General features: G+C 50.7%; 1 protein-coding gene across 7 annotated transcripts in view; it reads left to right on the top strand.

Annotated features, from left to right (window-relative positions):
* LRP1 (LDL receptor related protein 1) overlaps positions 1–25,764 on the top strand; it is a 405,127-nt gene extending 379,363 nt beyond the window's left edge. For 6 of the 7 annotated variants that reach the window (XM_044443325.1, XM_044443324.1, XM_044443322.1 and 3 more), the window contains 22 exons: positions 1,288–1,404; positions 3,910–4,016; positions 5,616–5,748; positions 6,359–6,478; positions 6,827–6,949; positions 7,480–7,623; positions 7,846–7,980; positions 9,199–9,318; positions 10,687–10,955; positions 11,092–11,270; positions 11,356–11,462; positions 12,571–12,687; positions 13,568–13,744; positions 15,273–15,413; positions 15,911–16,084; positions 16,616–16,777; positions 18,540–18,714; positions 19,663–19,767; positions 20,445–20,509; positions 21,426–21,516; positions 22,239–22,386; positions 23,742–25,764. In XM_044443325.1, the coding sequence (XP_044299260.1) occupies positions 1,288–1,404; positions 3,910–4,016; positions 5,616–5,748; positions 6,359–6,478; positions 6,827–6,949; positions 7,480–7,623; positions 7,846–7,980; positions 9,199–9,318; positions 10,687–10,955; positions 11,092–11,270; positions 11,356–11,462; positions 12,571–12,687; positions 13,568–13,744; positions 15,273–15,413; positions 15,911–16,084; positions 16,616–16,777; positions 18,540–18,714; positions 19,663–19,767; positions 20,445–20,509; positions 21,426–21,516; positions 22,239–22,386; positions 23,742–23,882 (3,050 nt within the window). In that variant the 3' untranslated portion in view covers positions 23,883–25,764. Of the gene's footprint in view, positions 1–1,287; positions 1,405–3,909; positions 4,017–5,615; positions 5,749–6,358; positions 6,479–6,826; positions 6,950–7,479; positions 7,624–7,845; positions 7,981–9,198; positions 9,319–10,686; positions 10,956–11,091; positions 11,271–11,355; positions 11,463–12,570; positions 12,688–13,567; positions 13,745–13,818; positions 13,821–15,272; positions 15,414–15,910; positions 16,085–16,615; positions 16,778–18,539; positions 18,715–19,662; positions 19,768–20,444; positions 20,510–21,425; positions 21,517–22,238; positions 22,387–23,741 lie in introns of all 7 variants that reach the window. The other variant, XM_044443327.1, reaches the window with a different exon arrangement.
* Positions 25,765–26,133: the final 369 nt, after the last annotated feature.

Below are 26,133 nucleotides of genomic sequence, written 5' to 3'. Positions count from 1 at the left end.
GGAGAATGTATGCAAAAGAATGTGTATATTTGCAAAAATAACATACAAAATGCATTACATTTGAGAAAATTGCCTGCAAATTTGCATTCAATAGGCAAAGTTGCATCTAAGCACAAGTTTGTGTAGACTGTATGGTTTTTAAAAACAAACTGATAGAGCAATGAGAAACTGAGCAGGGACAAAGCTGCAAGATTTGGACACTCTTAATCTAGATAGGATGATCCGAATCAAAGGCTCTGATCATTCATTCTTCCCAATAACCCTGAAGACCCAACACAGTTGGGTTTGGGCTCTGGATCAGTGCTCCTGGTACCCCAGTCCCAGTGTGATGCAGTCCCTGCCAGTGGGTTCAGTTAATGCAGGAGTGGAGAACATGTGGTCCTCCAGGTGTTATTGGTTTGCATCAGCCCTAGCCAGCTTACCCAGTGGTGAGAGATGTTGAGAGTTGTAGTCCATCAGTCCGTACCTTCTCCATTATTCATAACAGGAAGTTGACAGTCTGTTAGGTATTGAACAATTGCCTTCATAACCATATCAAATAAACATGCATCGTGATGTTGAAATGCACTAAGTTCCCTTAACAGTAGTTGGTCTCAGATCTTCCAGGACACTCTCAGTACCAGTTGTTTGTGACAGTTAGGGTTGGGATGAACCCTTTTGGAATCCATCCCTCCAGCATTCATGGGCTTCCTCTCATGCAAAGCAAGCTGAGCCAAGAGGAAGATGGCAAATGCTCGCAGACTCCCAGTTGCGCAACCAGTAACCTTCCCCATCAGATGCAGCCACCCAAAGAGTGGCTGCTGGATGCCGAAGAGGGGCGCTGCAACCAACCTGCTTCTCTGCCTGGTGCAGCCAGTGGTGCCAGCACTGGGCATGGAAGCGGGATGCTGCAAGCTGCTTGCTAGGCACAAATCTTGTAGCTCACCTGGTGCAGCCAGCAGCAGTAGTGCCAGTCAGAGAAAAGGGGCACTACACCACACAGCCTCTGGAGCTCAGAGTTAGGACTGCTGCAAAGTGGACCAGAGTCTGGAGAGCTGAGCCCAAGGAATCCACTGGATTCCCACCCCCAGACAGTTTCCTTGCACATCCCTAGTGACAATGCTCAGGCAGAAGGGTGGAAAAGTTTTCTTGGGAGGCAACAAGCGCATGGCCTTTTGTCTCCATGCTGAAGCTGATCTGTGAACTAGAAGCCCCCATAAAAGTGCCGAGGCATCATCCTCTGCTGATGCTGTCCATTCCCTGCCTTTTCCTCTGTGCCCTTCCCCACATTGCATCCTTCTTTTTCAGATGAGCGAACTTGCGAGCCCTACCAATTCCGCTGCAGGAACAACCGCTGTGTGCCAGGCCGCTGGCAGTGCGATTACGACAACGACTGTGGAGACAACTCGGATGAGGAGAGATGCAGTATGTGCCCCTTCAGGCCTGTGCTAGGACAGCGGGATGTTTGCATGCGGGGAAGGAGCTTGTTTCTGGGCTTTCCCATACAGTCCCAGTTGGGCAGAAGAAGTAAAATGGGCATTGCCTGTGAGAGCAGGGCAAGCAGAACTGCAGAAATTAGGTGTCCCATGAAAGCTCATAAACACCCACGGAGAAAGTAACTCGAGAGGGGAAAACTGGGTGATTTCAGGGCCAAGCTGCTTTCCACTCTGGTATACTTCTGAGAGGGAGAATGTCAAGAAACCCACAGTACATCGCACACCCCAGCACTGCCCAGGGCAGTCACTCTTCCTTCCTTGCCACCTCTGCCAGTTCTTGCAGCCCTCTGAGGCAGGTGCAGGGTAAGTGCACTGCTTCTACCCCCAAGCCTCATCAGCCTTGGGCAAAGCAAGCTTGAGGACGTGGCGGCACAGGATTTCGTTTGGACCAGTTTTTAATCACACCACCCTTGAGCTGTCCTTCTGCGCAGTTGTCACCATCTAGTGGTTTGGAACATGGAGGTGGCCTCTGTCCTATCTGGTCGGAAGCAAGTCCTTTTGAAGAAGGATTTGGCTGGGATCAAAATAAGAAGCACCTCTCCACATCTAAACCATTGTATTTACTGTTCAGCCTACATCACCAATACTGGTTTAAATCCACTGTCATCTTCTCAGCCCTGATGAGGTGCACCAAACAATGCCCCATCTTTGGCATCTCTGAAGTAGGGAGGGGGCTTTGCACCCATGGATTGCTCATCCCAGTTGCCTTGTTATCACGGCTCCATAGGGCAGAGGTGCACAAGCTTTTTGGCTCTAAAATCCATGGGACACACAGGGGGCTGATAGGGGACCATGCATGCACACACACACGCATGCACACACGCATGCACAAGCTCAGGGATTCTCTTGCTAGCGCCAGCAAGGGATTCCCTGAAGTTCCCTTTGCTCCTGCTGGGATAGCCTCCCTTCTTTATCTCCTGTCCATCCTCAGGGATTGGACAAGCAGGAAATCCCTTGCTAGTATGGGAAGTGCCATGCAATGCCACGGCTACAGCCAGTGCAGGAGAATCTGGTGGGCCACCAGAAATTGCAGCTTATGAGTCATGCTGCTTGCATCCCTGGAAAAGAAGGAAAATGTTTTCCAGCTGAGAGCTGACAAGTAATTGAGGGAATTGGCTGGAAAACAAATGCCAATTATTGTGGAATAATTGTAGTTATCCCAGGAGGACAGGGGGATTGGGGCACATACAGTTCCATATTTAAACATACCTCCAGCAAGAATTAAGCCCTTTCAAGATGGACTCCACTCCTCATCTCTCCCCACCCTCCCACCGCCCGGCCACTCCTGTAGAATCTAGAGCGTGACTTTCTTTCGGTTCTTTTTTCTTTTCTTCTTCTTTTTGTACCATGTCGTGTAATTTGAGTTTGTGCCATTTCACCTCATCTTACGTTTTTCTCCATTTTCACACTGTCGTATCGGGCTTGCAGAGGTAGGTTGCTGTTGAAAATATTTTTTCTTCCCCCTTTAAAGCCTTAACTGTGTTGAAAGGGAAAAAGCAGCAGGATGCTTTGGGGATCTCATCCACATTCCCATGTATTTCTTCCTCTGCCACCCACCCCTCCCCACTGCCCCCAGCCGGGAATTGGATGGGAAGGCTTTCTGTGTGTATTGCTTGCTTGGGTGCCCAGAGACTCCCCACCCCCAGCCCAAAGACCTGTTTGCAGGGCAAAGCAGGCCGGATGGTGGCTTGCCCTGTTCCCTTCTAATGTCTCTGCTTTGCCTGCTTCTCCTGAATAAAGTGCTTTGGGAAAGAAAACATTAATTCCTTCACCTGCCCACACCTGGCTAGGGCAAAGCAGCATGCATCCAGTTTCTCCTTAGCAGGGCTTCCCTTGCCAGTGGGCACTGGGTGGGGCTGACCATGGCGAAGGTGTGTGGGGGCCATCAGGGATCTCATAGAACTCAAGTACTACAAAACAAGGGGCAACAGACTTAGGGGAAGGGCAGGAGCTTGGGGTACAGCATCTGCTTTGCATGCACAAGGTCCCAGGTTCAATCCCAGCACCTCCACAGAAGACAGACCAAGCTCTTGCCTGGAATCCCTGGACAGTGGCTGCCAGTTAGTGCTAACAGAGCTGGGCTGGATGGAGCAGGGGCCTGACTCCATGTCAGGCAGCTTCCTGTGCCCCATGGCTGAGAGCCACTCCAGTTGACCAGAAGCTGTGGATGTAGGCAGTGGGGATCAATACAGCTGGGATCAGCTGTTGCCTCACCTCTTCTCCGCGCACCCTCCCATTCCTCTGTGACTTCTCCCGTTTTCTTCTCCTCATTGTGTCGCAGTCCAGAGTGTGCTTTCTTAGCCTTATAAGACTGCATCTGTCTGTCTGGTGATACACCAGGGAAATCTGTTTTACACAGTAGACGTCACCCCCTCCATCCTGGGCCCACAGAAACCTTCTTGCTCACCTCTCAGGGCTTTCTCTTTGCCTGCAGAGCCCAGACCTTGCTCCGAAAGTGAGTTCTCGTGTGCCAACGGACGGTGCATCGCAGGCCGCTGGAAGTGTGATGGGGACCATGACTGTGCCGATGGCTCTGACGAGGTAAGGAGGCACAGAGCGGAACCAGGCTTAGCCTGCTGTGGGATTTTGGGAGAGGGTGAAACAAGCTTGGCAGGTACACTGTGAATACTGTGGTGTTACCAGACTGAGCCAGTCAACAGCTGGGGCAAACCTGGGTGGACCCCAGACCCAAGCCAAACAGAGCCTGAGACGAGACTTAGAGCCAAAATCAGCTTTATTCTAGTGCACTATAGAATAAAGGGAGACAAAAGGGGACATTCAGCCCAAAGCAGTGTCTCAAAAGTTGCACCCCAGTACATGCGTTTTATACCCTAGGTAACCAATTAGGTCACCTAATACACATCTAATGCATCAATACATCAATGTATGCACCCCCTCCTGTGCTGGAGAAAGAGTCCTTTCTTCTGTCAAGGACCAGACATTTCCCATGTCCATTTCTTACCTGCTCGAGATTCACACAGGCTTGCCATGTTCTTACTCCCTGCGCATTTGCAACACTCCTGGTGGCTCGAACCAGTTTCTACTGTCCCTTTGATTACCGTATTCGAGGTCAGGCTAGCGTGTTAGCTGTGGGTTACACAAAGTTCATTTTGTTCTTACCCCCCTCCCTTCTGGGACAGTATAACTGATGTTTTTACTATGTGGCCTTCCTCTGGCCAACTACTTTTGGGGCCTTTCTCTGGTCAATTACTTTTGGGGTGTTTTGGGATGCTGCAGTTGATAACAGTAGGGTACCTAAGTTTGGCTTCTGCATCTGCTTGGCTGCTAATCAGCCAAAAGTCTTGCTGCGAGCGAACTGGAATTTAGTGCTCAGGAGGGAAAAGCCAAGCAGAAGTTGACCTGAGTCACATTTGTAACTGCCTGACCTAACAAGCTTCCCTGACTTGATGCTCTCAAGCATCTCTTGATCCCATTATTCTTGATTGCTGGCCATGCTGTCTGGGACTGATGGAAGTTGTGGTCCAGCAACATCTGAAGGGCCCAGGTCAGAGCAGGCTGGTTTATAAGAAATCCTGCTGAATAAACACATAGAACAATACTGGGTACTTTTTGTAAGATGGAAAGAACTAGGCCAGACATACTAAAAGCGAGTCATTGATTGACAGAATGATTAACTGCTAGAAAGGCAGGTAGGAATGGTATTTTTTTTGATGAAGATGAGCTATTATTTGGTAGAATCATCACCTGATTAAGACTGTAAGGATTGATTTGCTGAGATTTCTCTAATTAATCATCTTTATGCATTTTCACGTGAGTTAGGGCCATGGTGCCGATGTACACACATACTGTAGGAGTCAACATCTTAGCAGAATTTTTCCTTTCTGTGTAACTTCATTATGTAATGTCATATTGACAGCTGCATTGGCTAATTTTGCTTTTTTATGTCTTACTGCATGCTGACAATCATTTTCTCAGCCTGTTGATGCCACTGAAGTATCTTGGCTCGGTTTGACCAACCTTGTCAAATCTTTCATGGAAAAACCTCTCATGGAAAAACCTCAGCTCCGTGGCAAAGCACCAGGCTCTGCACACAAACAGGCACAGTGCCAGTCAGACTGCTGACCTTAGAAGAGCCCGCCTGGGATTGGTAATCCTGCTCCTTTGGCTTCCTTCCCACAGAAAGAGTGCAAGCCACGCTGTGATCAGGATCAGTTCCAGTGCAAGAGTGGCCACTGCATCCCCCTGCGATGGCGCTGTGACGCCGATGCCGACTGCATGGATGGTAGCGACGAAGAGGACTGTGGCACCCGTGGTAATGGCCCTCATGGGTGCTCTTCCTGGAAGCAGTGATCAGACTGGTTCATTACGTTCTAAACTGGGTGTAGGGCATCCACTGAGACAACAGCAACAGAAGTGGAACTGGCATCCCTTCCAATGACACCTTATAAAGATGCTTTCAGCCCCCTGCCCCGCTCCAAAATAATGTCTGTTGGCAGTTCCTGGCTCTCAGGTGGGAGGCTGGCCACTGGGCAAAGGTCTTCTGGTGGGCCTTCTTGTTTCTCAGTGGACACCAGCTGTTTTCATGGCTGCAACAGCAGCATCCCAAGCTCTGCCGGGGGCTGTGCTTGAGACGCAATGCCGCCGAGTGACTCCCTTTCAGAATAGAAAGGCTGACGTGATACAGTCCTGGGCCCAGACCAAAATGGAAAGAGGGCCCAGCCAGCTGCTAAAGGATGCCTGGTGCTAATCCCAGCCCAATCAGGTTGTACGTGGCTGTAGGAGTATTCACTGTCCATTATTTAAGCCCTCCTGAAATTACCCATGGCTCAGATGAGACTCTCAGAGAGTGTGCAGCCCTCCATGTGTAATCTTCAGGCAGAGGTCTGATGCTGACACACTCTGGGCTCTTTTCCACCTTGCAGTGCGGACCTGCCCCCTGGACGAGTTCCAGTGCAACAACACCCTGTGCAAACCACTGGCCTGGAAGTGCGATGGTGAGGATGACTGCGGTGACAACTCGGATGAGAACCATGAGGAATGCCGTGAGTGTCCTAGTCCTCTTGGCATGCTCCAAAACTTCCTTGCTTAACCTGTTCTCCCTCTTACTTAGAGGGGTAGAGGGGAGCTGGGCTCCATGGCCTCAACTGCCCCTTCCAACAGCATGATCCTTTGTGTACTCCACTTGTATTTCTTGGTGATGCAATGATGGCATGCATGAAAAAAAGTTTGCCCGTCTCCGAGCCCCCCAGGCAGGAAGAACCTGGCTTGGAGTCTTATGAACTGCTTGTTGGGCACCTCTTCTTCCCTTGGGGCGCAGCAGCCTCATGCCTTTCCATGCTCCTCTGACTCCCATATTGACTCGGATCCTGTGTTTCCATTTGCGGGCACAGTGAAATTCCAGTGCCCTCCCAACAGACCTTTCCGTTGCAAGAATGACCGCGTGTGCTTGTGGATCGGCCGCCAGTGTGATGGCATCGACAACTGCGGGGACGGCACCGATGAGCAATTCTGTGGTGAGTGCCTTTGCCCCCCCCCCCCAGAAACGTGGCCCCTTTCCAGAGCTCCTCCCTCACACACCCCACAAGGCCTTACAACTGCCTTTCCAGTTCTAGGTCACTAGTACTAGTGCTGTTCTAGAACTGATTTCTTGCCAGATAGCAGCAAATTGGATGTTTCTAAGACTTTTCCAATAACCATGTTGCTGCACTAAAACTGGAGCGACCCATCCCTCCTAAGCTCCCAATATCTTGCTGCCAGAATAACCCAAACATGGAGGAGCCCACTCCTCAACTTTCTGCAGAAGTGGCTCTTCCTGACAGGACAGAAGCAAGCTCAGAGCTGCAGGGTTTCCCATGGACAGGTCACTCTGCTCTGTTTCAGCTGCTCGGGCAATTGAGTGATCCAAGATCCTCTGCTATGGACAGGCAGCTTCCTAGTTTCACCATTCTGGCCGTTGTGAGGAGAAAGAGAGGCATGGCCAAAGAAATGGTGACTTCTATACTTGCTGTCTTGGATTCTCACTGTCATCTCTGCAATCTCGCAGATTCCTCAACTGCCAGGCCCAGGAGCTGCAGCCACGAGAAGAATGAATTTCTCTGCAGGAACAGGAAGTGCATCAGTGCTGATCTTCGCTGCAACTTATTTGATGACTGTGGAGATGGGTCTGACGAGGATGATTGTTCGCAGGGTGAGAGGGCAGATGGCTGAAGGACTGACAGCAGTGGGATGGCTAATAGACATTGGAATAAGGGTGGTGCAGGGGAGTAGAGCATTGAAGGCCAAATGCAGTGATGGCCAGTTTGGAATCGTGTGCAATTTGGCAGGTCACATGTGCTGCCTGCTCGGCTCCAGCTGCCCTCTCTCTTCAGTCCTGCCTGATGCAAGCTTTGTTCCCATTTTCTGGCCGCAGATCCGAAGACATACGGCTGTCACACCAATGTGACCATGTGTGGCAATGAGGCCAAATGCATCCAGACCCCCTCATCTGTGTACTGCACCTGCCGCAGCGGCTTCCAGAAAGTGGCAGACAAGAATTCCTGTGAAGGTACGGGGCCAAGAGATGGGTCCTGTCAAGGCCAGATGCTAGCCAGCCCTGGGACCAAAGCACCAGAGTCCCCTCAGTCACTCACTGTAAATTCCACAGGAAAAACATATCAGATAGCAAGTGAATCCACCAGCCCCAAACTCCACCCGCTACAAAGGCATGTCACAAAGATGTGCAGAACCCCCTGTGGAGAAATCGTGCTAGTTTTCATCAAAATATATTTTTCACTCCCAGCGTGTGTTGCCTGTAGCAGGAAGAAACCTCCAGAACCAGCTTGAACTTTTGCTTTAGATACAGCTTTGCAGAGAGTTCTAGCATCCATAGAGGCTGGAGTTCAAATATATACATTTTGTTATTATTTTTATTTAGAGTATTTTTATCATACTCCTCAGCCAAAAGGGCTCCCAGAGCGGCTTGCAGTCAATCAGTAAAAGGTGATGGTCCCTGCCTGCTGGCTTACAATTTGAAAGGGCTCAGCACAGAGGGAAAACAGAGTAAGGAGGGACAAGGGGAGTAAAATTACTTCCACAGGGCTGGCAGGACAGCCCTGAGTTCCCTCTTTTCTCCCTTGGGACATTCCTGCCATTATTATCAGCTCTGGGAGCCCTCCAGGATTGCAGAGCAGAGTCTGAGTACATTAAATAACTAAAGAGAACTAAAGAGGACGATAGTTGTGGGGGGGGGGCATGTGCAGCTGATGAGGGCCAGTGTGGTGTGGTGGTTAAGAGCACAGGACTGCGACTCTGACGATCTGGGCTCTAGTCCCCGCTCAGCCAGTCAGACTCTCAGCCCAGCCTACCTCACAGGGTGGTTGTGGGGATAAGATGGGGGAGGAGAACGATGTAAGCTGCCTTGAGCCCTTGGTAGGAAAAAGGCAGGATATAAATTGATAGATAGATAGATAGATAGATAGATAGATAGATAGATAGATAGATATGCAGAGGGTGGAAGAAGAGAGGCATATATTGCTCTCCAGGTGACTGTAGCAGCCATACCTTTCACTGACAGAAGTACAAATCTTGTACTTCTGGGGTGTTTTTGCTTTTGAATTACTTTAGGAAGTTCAGCAGAGAGTGTGCGGAAACTGAGTACTTCAGGAAAGAATCATTTTACAATGCTGCCTCCAGGTCTCTGAAAAGTTCTTGACTAAGATTTGTCTACAGCTTCTGAGATTTGCATCCGATAACCTTGTTTCTGTGTCTCCCCTGCTCTGTGCAGACATCAATGAATGCCTAAACTTCGGGGTTTGCAGTCAGCTCTGCAACAACACAAAAGGCTCATACATGTGCACATGTGCCAAGAACTTCATGAAGACGCATCAGATGTGCAAGGCAGAAGGTACCAGCAGCTTCGCTAGGGGAGCTTTATCCCAGAGGCACTGCAGCTTTGGGGGGTGCGTGTATGCATGCATGTGCACACATGTGTACATACACGTACATATGCATGTGCCGTTTGACAGATACTGTTTATCATGACATACAACTCCATTTCCTGTCTGGACAACATCTCCGGCTCCTCTTAGGCTGCCTCCTTGCACTGAAAAACACAGTCCTTTTTTTTTTGTCCGAGCAGGACAGAGCTAGGCATGACGCTGGGATAGCGTGGTGGCAATGGTAGCAAAAGCCGTGGTCTGGCTGAGGAAATCTCAGTGGGAGTCTCTGAAGCCAGGGGTTCTCTCTGCCTTTTGCCCACCACTGAAGAAACTCCACAGGCTGGTTCAGGGTGCTGGTTCCAACTTCTAAAGCCCTGCATAGCTAGGAACATCAATATTCAATGGAACACTTCTCCCAGCTCTAGTCTGCTTCAGGCACTACAATCAAGATCTGAGGCCTGCCTCTAATTGCACCTCTGAAAGAGACTTGGTTGGCAACAAGGAGGAGGGCCTTCTCAGTGGTGGCTCCCCAAGTGTGGAACGGGCTGCCCACTGAAACCCTCTTGGTGCCAGATCTGTTGTCTTTCTGCTGTAAGGTTAAGACTGTCCTCTATGATGGGGGTGAGCATTGTGTCAGCTGTATAACAGCTGTGATTTAATTTTTGTTAGCTGTCATAGCTGCTTAAATTTGGCTTCTAAATTTTATAGGGTAATTTCTGTGTTGTGCTGTGCTGCGCTGCGCTGCATGTGCTGCTGTAAACTGTCCAGAAATCTTCCACTGTTGGGCAATATAAAAACCACAATGCAAGGTACCAAAAGCAGCCACTTGAGTACTGGTAGATACCAGGCAGCCAGATCCGGTGGCACTTCTTCTGTACCAATTACACCAGGTGTCAGTGCTTTTCAGGGTCCAATTCAAAGTGCTCCTATTGCCCTCTAAAAGCCTACATCATTTGGTCCTGGGTTACTTAAAGGACTGCTTGCCACCTACTCCAGTCTGCCTTCATTTTGTGATAGGCACTTGAGTCCCCACATAAGAGCAATTGGCTTGGTAGCCATGAGGAACAGGGCCTTCCCCGTCGCAGCTCCTTGTTCTGGTCGAGGTTTGCCAGGGTCCATGGCTTTAGGCTTTCAAGGCTTTTAGACTTCCATTTACTTCAGCTTGTATTTTACTGAGGACTCCACTGTGGGCAGTGTGTATACGGTGTCTTAGTGCTGCATGTATTTTTCATTGTTTGTGATAGGGATTGCCCTAAAAAAGAGGCTCATAAATGTATATATGGGTGGATGGGGCCCTAATGATCAATTCAAGAGTTCTGTCGGTTGCCTTCCAGGGTCAGAGTACCAGATACTTTACATCGCTGATGACAACAAGATCCGCAGCATGTACCTCTTCAACCCCAACTCAGCCTATGAACCTGCCTTCCAAGGGGACGAGAACGTCCGCATCGCTGCCATGGATGTCTATGTCAAGGGCAACAAGATCTACTGGACCAACTGGCACACCGGGCGCATCTCCTGCCGGGAACTGCCCTCCTCTGCCGGCTCTAGTGCCTCCAATCGTAATCGGCGGCAGATCGACGGTGGCGTCACGCACCTAAATGTAGGTGGCTGGGAGGAATTCTTGAGGACGTGTGACCGAGGGGGAGCCAGGCTGAGGACCTGGAACCCAAACTGCAGCGGGCAAACGGCCATGCCTGGACTCTCGAGCACTCACCTTGCTTCTTGTCCTCTGCTAGATCTCTGGGCTGAAGATGCCACGGGGCATTGCCATAGACTGGGTGGCTGGAAACATTTACTGGACAGACTCTGGACGGGATGTCATTGAAGTGGCACAGATGAAGGGCGAGAACCGCAAGACGCTGATCTCAGGCATGATCGATGAGCCACACGCCATCGTGGTGGACCCGCTTCGAGGGTAAGATGGGCCTGGGCACCTGTTAACCTGCTCCTTTCCCGATGTGCTCTGCCTCTTAGGTCATGAAACCTGTTTCTCTTTATAGCACCATGTACTGGTCAGACTGGGGGAACCACCCTAAGATTGAGACAGCAGCGATGGACGGGACCCAAAGGGAGACGCTTGTGCAGGACAACATCCAGTGGCCCACAGGTGAGCTGGTCCACAGGTAGTTTCAGTCTTCACTGGTGCTGAGCAGCGCGGTCAGGGCTTCCAGAGGTTTTGCAGGCATGGTACGCTGAGCTCATTCCCCACACAGGAACATGGGTGCTTGCCAGATGTGGAGTGTTTGACTCCTGGGCTGCCCACCAGAACAGTCTCTGGCAGGAGTGTTGAACCTGTGGAGGAAATTCCATCTTGGAAAAGCTCTTGGGGTCTGATGGCAAAAGGGTCTACAGCACCAGGAAATGGTAGCTGGAAGCTTTTCTGTCTAGGCAGCAAGCCTTATTTATTTATTTGTTTGTTTGTTCGTTCGTTCATTCATTCATTCATTCGATTTATATCCTGCCTTTTTCCTACAAAGGGCGCAAGGCAGCTTAAATCATTCTCTTCCTCCATCTTATCCCCACAACAAGAACCCTGTGAGGTAGGTTGGGCTGAGAGTCTGTGACTGGCCCAAAATCACCCAGTTGGCTCCATGGCTGAGCGGGGACTAGAACCCAGGTCGTCTGAGTCCCAGTCCCATGCTCTTAACCACTACACCACACTGGCTCTCAGCCTTTCAGAATGGGAAACCATCAGAGGGTGAGTTTTATGGGGGAAGGGGGCATGCCCTTTTGGGGAACTCTGGAAGGCCAGATGGAGACTCCAGGAAGAGTCCCGCAGGCTGTGGGTCTGCACCCCACTCTGTGGTGACATGGGGCAGCTCTCTAGGCAGTCAGGGACAGAGTCCTTCCTTCGTCCATGTGCTGGAGACCCTCTCAGATGGAGATGCCAAGGACTGAGTCTGGGACAGCATTCTGCACTATACAGTAGAGCTGCAGTCTTGCCGATGCAAGATGCAGATTTTTTTTCCCCCAGGAGTGTAGAACTTTTGGGCAAGGACCAGGAGAACAAAAGGAGGAGGAAAGATGGAATATTTGGGGTCAAGATTTTGTGAGCCATTCTAAGGCTTGTGCAAAGGGTGGGGTAAAAATATTTTAAATAAATAAGTAAATAAATAAGATTTTGCATCCATGATGGGAAAGGAGCGAGTGTGCTTGACGTTGTTAGAGCTTTTGCATGATTACTTGTTAAACCTGCCCACATGGTTTACCTGCAGGTCTGGCTGTCGATTACCATAATGAGCGCCTGTACTGGGCTGATGCTAAGCTCTCTGTGATTGGCAGCATCCGGCTCAATGGCACTGACCCAGTGGTGGCCATTGACAGCAAGAAAGGTACATTTGTTAAAAATGGGAAATGGGTACTCTCTCTGTGTGGACAGGTTTGCATGACACGAGAAGCCATGGTGAAATTGAACCAGTGTAGGCCTTTAGTGTCATCTGAACCCAGTTCTGAAATTTCTGCTTGGTGGGATTAGTACATTCAGGAGGGGGAGGTGGGACCTGCCCATGGACTGCAGCAGCCTCCTTCTGATTGGTCTGCTGCAGTCCATAGGCAGGGATAAAGGACAGGAATTTCACTCACGGGAGCTGTTGGGACATGTGGCCAAGATGGCATGGCGGGGCAGGGAGCACAGAAACCACACTACCCTGGTAACCCCATGACTGACCGACGGGTAAGTTCAGTCTGTGCACCATGAAAGCAGTGCAGGGTTGTTTACCATGCTGTGTGAACCCAGCCTATGCTGAATCATGCTGGCTTTTTGCGTTTTGCTTTTTGCAAAAGAGCGCGCGTGGTGATTGCTACTCGCCCAAACAACCAGACAGTCCCAAATCAGCACCTGCGCTACTGGACCCCCTTGCTCGGTTGGCACTTCTTCCCAGAGAGCTCTCTTCGTCCCACTTCTGCACTAGTGCCACCGGTGGGGAAATGCAGCTGTTTGGATGCAATCTAAGATACCATCACCCAGTGAATGGGTGGGCTCTTCTTTCAGAGTAGGGGGACTATCTGTTCTGCTCATCCCACCGCACTCCTGATCTCTGGCCTCTCCGTAGCACCAGGCAGTGGAGCTGTTGTTTTTTTCTTGCAGCGTCTGTTTCTGCCCAGTGACAAACATATCACACAATCAGCCTCTTCCAGTATCCACAGGCATGTGGTCCTTAGCAAAGCTCTGCAGCCAGTTCCTGACCCATCTTCCACTCCTTCCCATCATAGGGCTCAGCCACCCCTTCAGCATTGACATTTTCGAGGACTACATTTATGGCGTCACCTATATCAACAACCACATCTTCAAGATCCACAAGTTTGGCCACGGCTCTGTCACCAATCTTACCGCCGGACTCAACCACGCCACCGATGTGGTACTCTACCACCAGTACAAGCAACCCGATGGTTAGTAGTGCATCCCATGGTAGGGCTTAGGACCTCCATGCTGGGTCTGGTATGCAAGAGATCTAGGGAAACAGACGTATTCATAGTCCTGAATCTGCGTTTTTGTTTTTTTTTTTAATTTATTGCATTTCTACACTGTCTTTCTGGAACCAAACATTCAGAAAACAATTGTGAGCAAACAGAGTTATTGTTTAAAGATGATAAAATTCACCTGTGATTTGACTTGATGTCTACACAGACAACTCGTGGTTTGCAATTGGTTAGAAAATCAGGATCCATATTTCAAAATGGGTACACAAGCCATGGTTTCATGCAGTGTCTGAATGTGCAACTGCAGGCATGGCTCTCAGGGGATCTACACCAGAGAAGGAGAATTGTTGGGGGCGGGGAGGAAGCAGACATGCAGTCCTAACCCATGGCTTGGGTTGTAAACTGTGGTTAGCACATACTGTGGTTTGGCATGACAGCAGATGAAGATACAGTGGTACCTTGGCTCACAAACTTAATCTGTTCCAGGACTCTGGTCATGACCCGAATTGGTCATGAGCCAAGTCAAATTTCCCCATAAGGTTCAATGTAAATAAGGTTAATTCCTTCTGTAACTATTTTTTTTATTCACAAAAAATTGAAGCAAAGTGACAAAGAACAACAAAGATCACGGCCATCTCCCACCCCCCTCAGCAATTGTGCTGGAGGTGGCGGGGAGACGGGTGCAATCATGGGTGCGCTGGGGGGCGAGATGGGCGCGATCGTGAGTGCACTGGGGTGGGGAGATGGGCACAATCGCGAGCGTACTGCGGGGGAGACAGGCACAATCGCAATCGTCACCCAATGCGAAGTTCACAAATTGCGGCAAAATTGTTAGGAAATTTCTGTTCGCAACCCGATTTGGTTGTGAACTGAGGTGTTCGTGAGCCGAGGTACCACTGTATTTAGAATGCCTTTAATATATTGACTAGTAGGGGAAAGGACAAAAAAGCCATAAAGTTAAGTGGTGAGAAATGAAAAGTGGTGCCATAAGATTGGTTTTATATTGCTGTAGAACAAGCAGTATAACAAGGTAGCAGACTTCATCATTGAAGGCTTTCTAGAAATGGCTTAAAAGTGCTGCAGACCAGCAGGGGCGAGGGGCAGACAAGCCACTGGGTTTGTGCCTTCTGCACTGATCTCCAGGTACAATTTTGCATGCAGTAACCTGGTTTCACCTGAGTGGAATTGCCCCAGTCCAGGCAGATCAATGCAGGCACCTTGTGGGCTGGGCATGAGATTGTAGGTGTTTGTAGTTTAATAATAAGGGGAGATGATGGCTGGCTGATGGAAGAAATATGGTTGGAGTGGACTCTGTGCCAGGAAGGCCCAAGCTTGGATAGTGGAGGGGCTGCGCAGAGACCAGGTGGGAAGAAGGCGGTTCAGAAGCTTGAGAATGCAAGATGCCCTGAATTTGGGGCTGCCAGCTGCTTTGTCCAAAGAGGGTAGAGAGAGAGGTTTCTCTGCTGAACTCGCCCTTCTTGGTGCCTCTCCTCTCCAGTGACCAACCCATGCGACAGGAAGAAATGCGAATGGCTCTGCCTCCTGAGCCCCAGTGGCCCCGTGTGCACCTGCCCCAACGGCAGGAGGCTGGATAATGGCAACTGCGTGCTCATCCCCTCACCGACTGTCTCGCCTGTTGGTATGTGCACCCTCATCCCCCCCTGCCCAGGCTGGATGGTGGTTTCCCGCCTTCATCACCAGCGGCTCTTCCTCTTAAGGCCCTTCTGCTTGTTGGAGGCCGCCAGGCATTGACTCTGTGAGCCACCACTGGTGCTTCTCAGATGCAGCCTGGCCACCTTCTGCCTTGTCATCGCTGGGACCAGACTCCGCAAGTGGCGTTGAAGCTTTGGAGGCAGAAGGTTCCAGGTTCCAGTCCTAAGCATCTGGAATGGCCAAGTGTTACTGCTGTGCTTACCCTTGTCTGTATGCCCTTCCCCTTCTACAATTACTCCACCATGCTGAATTTTAGATTGGAAGTTCCTCAGGGCAGGGCACTATTTTCTTCTGCTCTGAAATATGTCAAGCGTGGTGGTGGTGGTGGTGGTGGTGGTGGTGGTGGTGATGATGATAGCAGCAGCAGCACAACTAAGAAGTGTTTCACTTGCCTGCTTTCTTTCCCCCCTTTCTCTCTCAAAGTCCCACCCACTGACACCTGTGACCTGGTCTGCCTCAACGGAGGCAGCTGCTTCCTCAATGCCCGCAAGCAGCCCAAGTGCCGCTGCCAGCCCCGCTACAGTGGGGACAAGTGCCAGCACGACCAGTGTGCCGACTACTGCCAGAACGGGGGCACCTGTGCCGCTTCCTTATCTGGTGAGTAGGGCAAGTTCAGCAATGCAGAAGGAGAGCTGTGTTCAACCTGGATCTTGAGGACAAACCCGTGCAAAGGGGCTATGATCTGTGGCTAGCTGGGAGCTTTCAAGAGTAACACCCAGACATATTTCTGTGGTCTCAGGTCCCAGCTAATGCTGATTTGAGTCCTCGTTCCCAGCTAAAGATTGATCCTTGATTTCAGTGGACAACTTTGTTTTGCAACAAGCTCAAATCCTTGACACCCAAAGATTCTGTGTGAGTTCTTGTCATGCAAAGTTCCCATCCTTTCAAAAGGATGGAAGCAGCGCTGTCCAAGAAATGCCCAGGACGGCTGATTCCAGGGGGCTGCTGCGTACATTCAGCTGCAAGTTTGGCATCCTCCAAGCCAGGCGACTTCCTCCAGGCAATCCTGATGCTCTCCAGATGCTCTCCTGCTCTCCAGATGCTCTCCAGTGTTGCCTTTTGTTCTCTTGTTCTCCCCCTGCTCTCCCAGCCCTGCTAAAGAGCTCTGCTTTCTCCCTCCCACCCCAGGGATGCCGACTTGCCGCTGCCCCAATGGCTTCACCGGCTCTCAGTGCAACAAGCAGGTGTGCGCAGACTACTGTCTCAACAACGGCAGCTGCACGGTTAACCAGGGTAACCAGGCCAACTGCCGCTGCCCAGCTGCTTACACCGGCGACAAGTGTGAATTCCGTAAGTGCATCACGGGTCTGGAGTCCGCAGCAAGTGTGCGAACAGGGAGGCCCAAGGGTTTTCCGGGGGGGTGGGAGGAGTTTCCTGGCTATGTGCTGCCCCCAACCAAGGATTTGGCTGGAGGGGGAGCTTTGGACCGAGCAGCTGATCCCGTATGCCTTGTAACGATGAGCCATGCTGGGCCTCAGCAGTCTTTCTGACCCCATCAACATTGAGCCAAAAGTTTGTTTAAGAGAACCCCAATTTGAACTTGGGGGCCTTTTGGAGGGAGGGGTCTCTCTTGTACATGCACACACCACCTGCCTTCTGTGCCCCAGCCAACATCTGGAAGTGGGGCATTCCCACAGTCTTGCAGCTGGTGGCCATCAGCTTTTCCCTAGAGCCAGGGAAGCAGCATCACCTGTGCTGATGGGCATCTGAATGACCGGACAACAGCCTGAAGGCATTCGGATGATGCGCGGGAGGGCAACAGTTCCTGTGGGTGCCCTCCAGTTGCCCTCCAGGTGCTTGGGACTGTTGTGAACAAAAGGAAAGAGGTCCCTCTTCATTGTCTGGTTGTGGGACAGGCAACACCTGCAAATTATTTCATATAAAAAAGATTCTTTATGGTAATTGCACACTATCAATAGAAAGTGAGCCCATCTTCAGTCAAGACCAGCTGCCACAGCCACTATGGACAGTGCTTTTATATGTTTAGCTTTTTGCCTTGATTAGATGTAGAAAAACGTGTGGAAAACATGCTGTTACTTTTGTACATGGTTATCTTAACCTGCCCTTCTGGTGCCAAAACAACTGGCTCCAGGCTTATCTTTTACACATTCTGAACCTCTGGCGGGGGTTTATTTTATATTTTTGACTCCCTTATGCCCTGCTGATACAACCCTAGATAACTGACCCTTGTTGTTGGGTCACCAGGAAAAATTTGCAATCTTCAGGACTACAGTGCCCATCAGCTCTAGCAAGCATGACTAGTAAGGAAGGATGCTGGGAGTTGTAGGCCAAACCATCTGGAGGGCTGCAAGTTGCCCACTCCACTCTGGGGGAATACCGGAGGGGGAAAGAAGTGCTGGTGAGGGAGGTGCTAAGTCTGTCTGCCTTCTCCCTTGAAAAACACAGACCTGGTCCCTCCCGCAACTCTGTGGCCTGCAAATGGGGGGAGAGCGGATCTCAGTGGCTCTGCAAAGGCTTCCAGGCTGGTGGAGCAGCTGCTCTGGACCTGTGCTTGCCTCACAGACCTTCCTTTTCTCAGTGGGAGCCTCCAGTTGTTTGTGGTGTGGACATAGGCCATCCCGGACATGGGTCTCTGTGCCTTCCTTCCCCCCTGCCAGGCTGAGGGGGACAGCTCCACATAACCTAGTCTTCCTCAGTGTCATGCTCTCCAGATGTTTAGACTCCCAACTCCCATCAGCCCCTGCCAGCATTGCCAGGGGGCAGCAATCATGGACATCACAGTTCAAAAACATCTGGAGGACACCCACTGGGAAAGGCCAGCTTAACCTTCACACATTGGGGTACTTGGATTTTTTAAAAAATATATTGATATTAAACTTTAACAATTACATGTACATAATAAAATGTTTTAAAAGTGTACATAAATAAATAAAATAGGATGGAGATCAGAAGGGTTCATAAGTGAGTTAGCAGTGAGTTTTTTTATTTTAATTTTAACAAACATCGGGATAAGGCAGAGCGCTAGTTGAGGCCCTGCTATGCAAGATAGCCCCCGTCTCAGACTGATGGCACTCTTTCCCGCCCCCTTCAGGCCTGTGCTCGGACTACTGCGAGAATAACGGTGTGTGCCATTTGACCGCCTCTGGGACTCACCAGTGCCGTTGCCCGCCAAATTTCTACGGCGACCGCTGCCAGCATAATAAGTGCGATCGCTGCCTGAAGGGCAACTGCTCCATCAACAAGCAGACCGGCAACGTCACCTGCATGTGGGTGCTGGGGGTTGGCCGTGGGAGCAGGGAGCGGGTCTGAGCAACAGCGGGTGGGGATGCTTCGAGGGCTCTTGCACGTGAAGGCCTCTGGAGAAGGGTAGTGCAACCCACTTGGCAAGGGAAGCTGGAGCGCAGGCATCAGTAGCTGCTGGGAGGGCCAGAGGAGAGTTGCATGGGGGCACGGGTGCGATTGGAGATGTTGCCAGGCACACTTCTGGTGCTTCAGGCAAAGCAGATCAAAGGATGATGAGCTGTTCTTTAAGACCAGGCCTGTCTTAGCTCTCGCTAGCCTCGGTGGCTTCCCAGGGCAGCCACAGGAAGAGATTTGTCCTGAAAGAGGAGGAAGTAAGGCCTGATGGAATAGGAAGAAGTGCTGACAAGCTAATTTCAGCAGGAGAGGACAAGCAAAAATTGCAGTGGATCTACAACCAATGATGGGTGGGTGGGTGGCATCTGGCCTTAGAAAACTTAGAAGGAACCTGCTAAATCTGGAATCTCAGCCAGGGCAGTAGGTTGGCACAGCCTAGGTTGTATTTCTGTGTGTTTGGATGTTCAAGGCTTGACTCAAATTCAACTCTCCTTTTTTGGTCAGGCTTCTGGCTTTGACTCAGCCACCTGTTGAGCATTGGTCAGCAGGCCTAAAAGAGAGAGATTGTAGTGGCCGGCCCATAAGTGCAACAAGACAGAGAACAGCAGAGCCTGTAAAGGCCCCTCTGCATGTTAAAAGGGCCACGCTTCCATCTCTGACCGGCTGGGGAGGAGTTGTGTTGGCAGTAGGAATGGCAAGGCGGGACTCCCAGCTTGTTGGAGCTCCAGCTTCGGGCACAGGCAGACTCCCGGGTAGCAGACAGGGCAGGCAGGCTGGGCTTGCAACTCCTCGCATTTCACCTACAGCGCGGAAGGGCACCCGCGCTCCCTGATGCCATCTCTCTTCTCCATCCACAGCTGCCCTGACGGCCGGATGGCCCCCAGCTGCCTGACCTGCAACAACTATTGCCTGAACGGGGGCACGTGCACCATGAACGCCGAAACAGCGATGCCAAAATGCCAGTGAGCAGGGAGGGGAGATGGAGCAAGGGAGGGCCACGCCTGCCAGCTCCCCATGGTGGCTGCGCTGCTGGAGGCTCATCCCACATGCAGCCCCAATTCCCTAACATCCATGTCCATCCCCATTCCTAGACAGACATGCTCACAGACAACCTGTTTCCCCAGATCACATCATTTCCCTGTTGTGCACTTACGTGATCAGAAGGGAACAAGAGGACAAGTCTCAGAGTGTAGAAAAAGAACATGTCATTCTTCAAAGTGGTCCTCGCTGCTCTGTTTTCCTGCCTCCTGAAACTCATTATGCTGGCTGTTTCCCAGCTGTATTTGACCTGGGCACAACTCAAGTGGCCCACGTGCTCCACCCTTGCATGGCTCTGCCAGCTTTTTTCCGACATGGGCTCTGCATGAGAAAGATGCTGCAGCAATTCCCACCTGCTGGGAATCCAGCACAGTGACCGAGGCCCACTGTTTCTGCAGTGCTTTGTGGAAGCCGAGCACAGAACTGGCTGCTAATCTCTTGAGTGCAGGGCAGTTCTCAGCATCATCCCTTTCCTTGCTCTCTGAGCAAACCTTGCAGCCAATCCTGCTCCCAGGAGCTTTCTGGCCTTGTTCCATGGCCACAGTGCCCATGTGGCAGGCTCACTTGGTTTCTGTTTGTTCTTTTGCTTCTTGCTCTGCAGGTGCACATCAGATATGACAGGGGATCATTGCGAGAAGTCAGTGTTCAGCGAGCAGCCAAGCAACCGTACGTAGACTGGGGAAAGGAGATCATGGGCAATTGCTGTAGGAATCCATTTGTGGCATTTGTGCCCATGTGTTTTCGATGGGTGTGAGATGGGGCCAGCTTGGCCAGGAGACTTTTGTCCATACAGGGGTACTGAAACAACAGAGGTCTGGGAACAAAATTAGATCAATCTTTGGCTTGATCCCACAGGGCTTTTCCTGCTCACTTACTTACCTTCTTACAGTGGTACCTTGGCTCACGAACTTTATCCGTTCCAGGACTCTGGTCACAACCCAAATTGGTCGTGACCCAAGTCACTTTTCCCCATAAGGTTCAGTGTAAATAAGGCTAATCCATTCTGTAAATATTTTTTTTAATCACAGGGAAGATGGGCACAATCGTGGGTGTGCTGTGGGGGCGGGGAGATGGGCGTGATTGCGGGCGTGCTTGTGCAGGGAAGACAAGTGCGATCGCAGTCATCACCTGATGCATAGTTCGCAACCTGAGGAAATTTTTTTCCTAATTTTCTGTTCGCGACTCGATTTGGTTGTGAACTGAGGCGTTCATGAGCTGAGGTACCACTGTACTTACTTTCAAGTTCATACGCTGCTCAATAGCCCAACAGGACTCTCTAAGCAGATAACAGTATACAATAAACATAAGTACAGGGGGAAGAGGAGAGGAAATTTGTTGGAGTAAGCACAATCATTTCTTAAATTCAGGTTTTGTAAAATCTGCAAGAGAGGGTGGCCTTTGCTTGGGACCAGAATGAAAGTAGAGATGGCACCACAATGGCCCACCATTGGATCTGGGGAGGAGAGCAGCCCCTTGCTCCATGGGCAGCTTGTGCCCATGTTTAGAAGAGGAGACCAGCGGCCTGAGTGTTTGCTCTGCCCTGAGAGCGTGGAATGACCAGCATCTCTCTGCCTTCTTGTAGGGACCGTGTCCATCGTCATCCCGATCCTGCTGCTGCTGCTGCTGGTACTGGTGGCAGGCGCTGTGGTGTGGTACAAGAAACGGATTAAAGGGTGAGCAAGGCTCTGAGAAACAGCTGCTGCAGGGCTGCATCTGTCTCCTGAACTGGGCACGGGGGTCGGGGGGGCTTTCAGCTCCAAGGCAGGATGTTCAACAGAGACCTACACACACACACACACACACACACACACACACACACGTGCGCGCATAAATACAAAACTTCATTCCACAGGCAAGTTCTTCACTGTGTCCACTCTTCGGGCTACTCCTGTTCCAGCTCTTGTTGCACATCGCATATCTGTCTCCAGTGGTGGGGGCCTCCTCGTGCGCTGGGAAGACTGTTGAGTTACCTTGTTTCGTGGCACGTTTAGATTCGTAACAGGTTCCCTGAGTGGTCCTGGGCAATGCATCTGCCGCCTTTGGAGATCATTCTTTTTAAATCTCTTGCCCAAATGCAAAGTAGGTCATGCCACACTGTTTCATTGAGAAGACAAGACTATGCTGCACAAGAGAAACCGACGGTTCTGCTTCCCTGTGTTCCTTTTGGAGCTCTGGGCACAGGGTGCCAAGGGGTGCTTAAATTTCCCCTTCCACCGGTTCTTTCCCTGCAGGTGCAGAAGAGATCTGCACCCCACCCTTCTGGCAAGTTCCTCCAGCAAGTTCCCCCTGGGCAAAGTCAAGCCTGGCATTCGCATTACCTGCGATACTGTGTAACTCTCCCCCAAAATCTTACGTTTGCCGACTTCTGCTCATGTCTGTTCTTTCCCATCCCCAGGGCAAAAGGTTTCCAACACCAGCGCATGACCAACGGTGCCATGAACGTGGAGATCGGCAACCCCACCTATAAGATGTATGAAGGGGACCCCGACACAGACGATGTGGGGGAGCTGCTAGATGCCGACTTCGCCTTAGACCCTGACAAGGTTTGGAAGAGGGGTGGGGAGGCAAATGTGCGAAGGCTGCCCGAGATTCTCTTGGAGAAAGACTCCAGGAGAGTGAGGAAGGGAAGGGAGTCCAGCAAGCCTTTTGGCAGGGATGATAAAATTGCGGGTGACCATTCATATGGACCGGAGGAGAGAAGCAAGGGAGTAGAGTCCACGAAAGAGACCCGATGGGATCCAGAGAATGCTGCAAGGCCTTTGCTATGGGGAAGGCCTGTAGGTTGAGCCCAGGCCCTTCCTGGGATCCTCCTTTTATTTGCGGGGGGGGGGGTGGCTCTGTCCCAACGATCTGGGCAGCCAGCCTGCATGTGCCTCTGAGATGCTTGTGTGCTTGGATGAGGTTGTCACCCTGCAGAGCATCTCTGTGTGAGGCTTCCTAACTCAAAGGCAATGTAGAGGGTCTTAATATAGTAACTTGCAGGGCACTCACTAGCAACGCAGCCCCATGCGGAGGTAGCCCTGGCTGCAGAATCCTGAGCAGACCATGGGCTTGCATATTTCCTCCTCACGCCAGAAGAACCAGAGTGCTTTGCCACTTGTGTGATTGCACTAACCAGGCAAGTTCCCACTGAACTGTGGTTTGCCAAGCCATTTACAGCGCTGGCTTTCAAAGTCCGGTGAAAGTGAGCCCTGCACCATGGGCTCCCAGTGTTCTGAGCATTACCCAAAGACGATGGCAGCTTTTAACAAAGGCACTCTCCATTGGTCTTGTGAATAACCAGATGCGAGCATGAGGAAGGAGGCCAGCCATAAGGCAGGGATGGGTCTCCAGAGATCTTGACCTGCAACAGCTGCAGTCCTTTCCACTGTCTGTGCTGACTAAGGTGGAAGGCTGCCGCTGGAGGACCCCAAGCTGCTCCTTGCCCCCCCCCCCCAAAGAAGCTATGCAGGCCCAGGCATCTTGGTCAGTGTCATTCAAGACCCGTGCTTTAGATTGTTCCTGGAAGGCGAAAGAAAACCCATGCACAGGGTGAAGTGTGATGCTTCTGGCAACACCCTGTGTTCTGCATTGGCTGCAGCTTCCAGGCAGTCTTCAAGGGCAGCCCTCAAGGCAGGGAGCATTGCCTCTTGCTAGCCTCATGGCTACGAAAGTTGCCAAGTCCTGAGCTGAAAGGAGGGTCACACCTTCCTCTCCACACGACAGGCTAGCTGGAATGCAGTCACATCATGGGAGAGCATGGAGCAGGGATTCCTGGGAAGGTGCTGGAGTTAAGACTGAGAGCGGGAGGCAGCATGGCACAGGGAAAAGGTCTGGAGATGCCCCTGAGAAGCCAGCTGTTCCCCTTGCTTGGCTGTCCCTCACGCCCTTTCTCTCTCTCTCTCTCCTTCCCCCACAGCCCACAAACTTCACCAACCCCGTGTACGCCACACTCTACATGGGCGCCCACAACAGCCGCAACTCACTAGCCAGCACAGACGAGAAGCGGGAGCTCCTGTCAAGAGGGGCAGATGACGATCTCGGCAACCCCTTGGCATAGGGCACGGGGGCATGGGCCACCCGCCCAGACAGAGACCAGACGGAAAGAGACAAGATGGGGTTGGGGAGGGCAGGGGATGGGGGAGCAAGAGATACTGTATAAATGTACAAATGAAGGATTATTACTTTTATATGTGAGCAGTATTATTACCTGTATATTCCCTTTCATCTACCAGCCGCTGAATCTCTGTCACTGGACTTTGGGGTGGACGGAGTTAAAGGCAACATTGGGAGGTGGGGGAGAAACCAAGATGACCCTAGTTTGGGTTGAAGGGCTCCATGGTCTTAACCTGGCTGTGTCCTTTTCCTCGCTGCACAAATCAACTCACTTTTGCTTCCTGTGTAGGCTGTTGTAGGTTGCCAGCCTTTTAAAAACTTGGAATAAATTTCACACCCTTCTTGGGTGCCGCTGATGAACAAATGGGAGAGCTGCTTGGGGAAGGCCCCCTCCTGCTGTAAATGTGAGGAGAAGTCAATGGAGGCGATGATGGAGGGGGGATTGTGGGGATTGGATCCAAGTACACGAGAGAAATTCAGTTTCTTCTCAAGCACAGGGGGGAAAAGATGCTGGTTTGATGATGTGGACCACACTATAATAGTAGCTGGACAAGATCTTAATGCAGATCTAGGAAAACTAATGGCATCCTGCTCCATACACCAGTGATTCTTAAATGTCAATGCATTGGGGGGCCCTAGTTTGACTTGTTCTTTGCAGAACCCCATCATTTCTTCCATTATAGCCCCAACCTGGAAAGTTACACTCTGAGGATGGAGAGAAAGATCTTTACTGGGGATGTTCAATTGCTGCCCAACCACCCCCAAAGAAATGTCACACATCTTATCAAAACCCTTCGGCTTCCTTCAGAATTGCTCAGATCTTTAGCTGAAAAGGGATCTCCCCGCACCCACTGCCCCCAGTTCACTTCAGACTTTACACCGGGTAACCTTTGGATGTGTTTGAAACCTCCATGGGCATTTTCATTCAAGTTACTTACATGCCTTTGAAATCCCTCAGCTGCTTTGCCTAAGGAACCCTCCAAGTTGTCTTCAGGGTTTGTGGGAGCTCTAGCACAGAGGCCTGCCGAAAGATGATGTCTTAAGCAGCAGGCTCCCCAGAGGCTGGCAGTAGGCCCAGGCAGGGCAGTTGCTTCCCACGCCTCCCATGCTCCCTCCTCCTCTTCAGTGTGCAGTCCAGGAGGAGTGCAGGAGTCACGGGGGACATTTCATGGGCCTCTGCCCTGCTGGCCGCTCAAGGGGTGCTTTCCTCTCTTCTGCTCCTCATGGCGTCATGGGCCATGTGAAGGCCACATGTGTGCCTGATCTGTGGGGCACAGTTTAAGAACCACTGGTGTAGATGTCCTGTCCACATCCCGTTGAGTGCAAACCACCTTCTTCCAGCAGCCTTCAGCATGTCTTGCCAATAAGCACCTTTTCTTTCACTGCATCTAGCCAGCCACATCTTCTCTTTGCAACGCCTTAACTATTTTTTCCACCAATAAGAGTCTAATCTACCCCACCACCCACCCACACACCCTTCCCTGACCCTGTCCCTTCACACTAACCATATTTCTGAAAGTATTTTATTTCTGGGAATCTTTATTCTTTTTCGGGGGGGTGTAAGGGGTGGGGACGTTATTACGTTGACTGTATCTCACTTTATTTTAGCACCTGCATCTCAGACTAAACAGAGTTTACAAGTTTTAAGTAACAGCAGTCATCCCATCTCTGCCCCCTTTTCTGATCCTATCCCTCCTCTCTCCATGACTACAATTTGTCATGCTTTTTTGGAAAGAGGTTCAATGTTGTTTCAACTTTCGTTTCTCTCCAACATGCTTTTTTAAAAGATGAAAACAGATCAAAAACAAATAAACAAGATGAACTAGCTTTTATAGTAGAAATTACATGCATGTGGGGGGAGGGAAAGGAGGTCTCCTCAGCCTTTTTTTTTGTGGGAGCGGGGAGCCAAATGTTTTAATAATTTTTGCCGGATTACTTTACAACTAAAAACAAAACAAAACAAAAAAACTAAAAAAAGATATTGTTATAAATAAAATTTTTAAAAACTAACAGAATTTATTTAAGTTGCTTCTTCCTTAATCTGGGGCAAGGGGAGCTGTGACTCACAACGGCAGTGATGCTCAAGCCAAGGAGCCAAGTGTGCTTGGCCGGTGCAGATACGGGCTTGGTGAACAGAGCTGGGCCTGGCTTGAACCAGCAACTGCCTTTTCCCGCTGCAATGAGCTAATACTCTA

This window comes from Varanus komodoensis, unplaced genomic scaffold, assembly GCF_004798865.1.
Source record: "Varanus komodoensis strain SLA01 unplaced genomic scaffold, ASM479886v1 scaffold41, whole genome shotgun sequence".
Classification (NCBI taxonomy): domain Eukaryota; kingdom Metazoa; phylum Chordata; class Lepidosauria; order Squamata; family Varanidae; genus Varanus; species Varanus komodoensis.
Note: the sequence above shows the minus strand (reverse complement) of the source record. Positions and strands in the feature narration are given on the sequence as shown.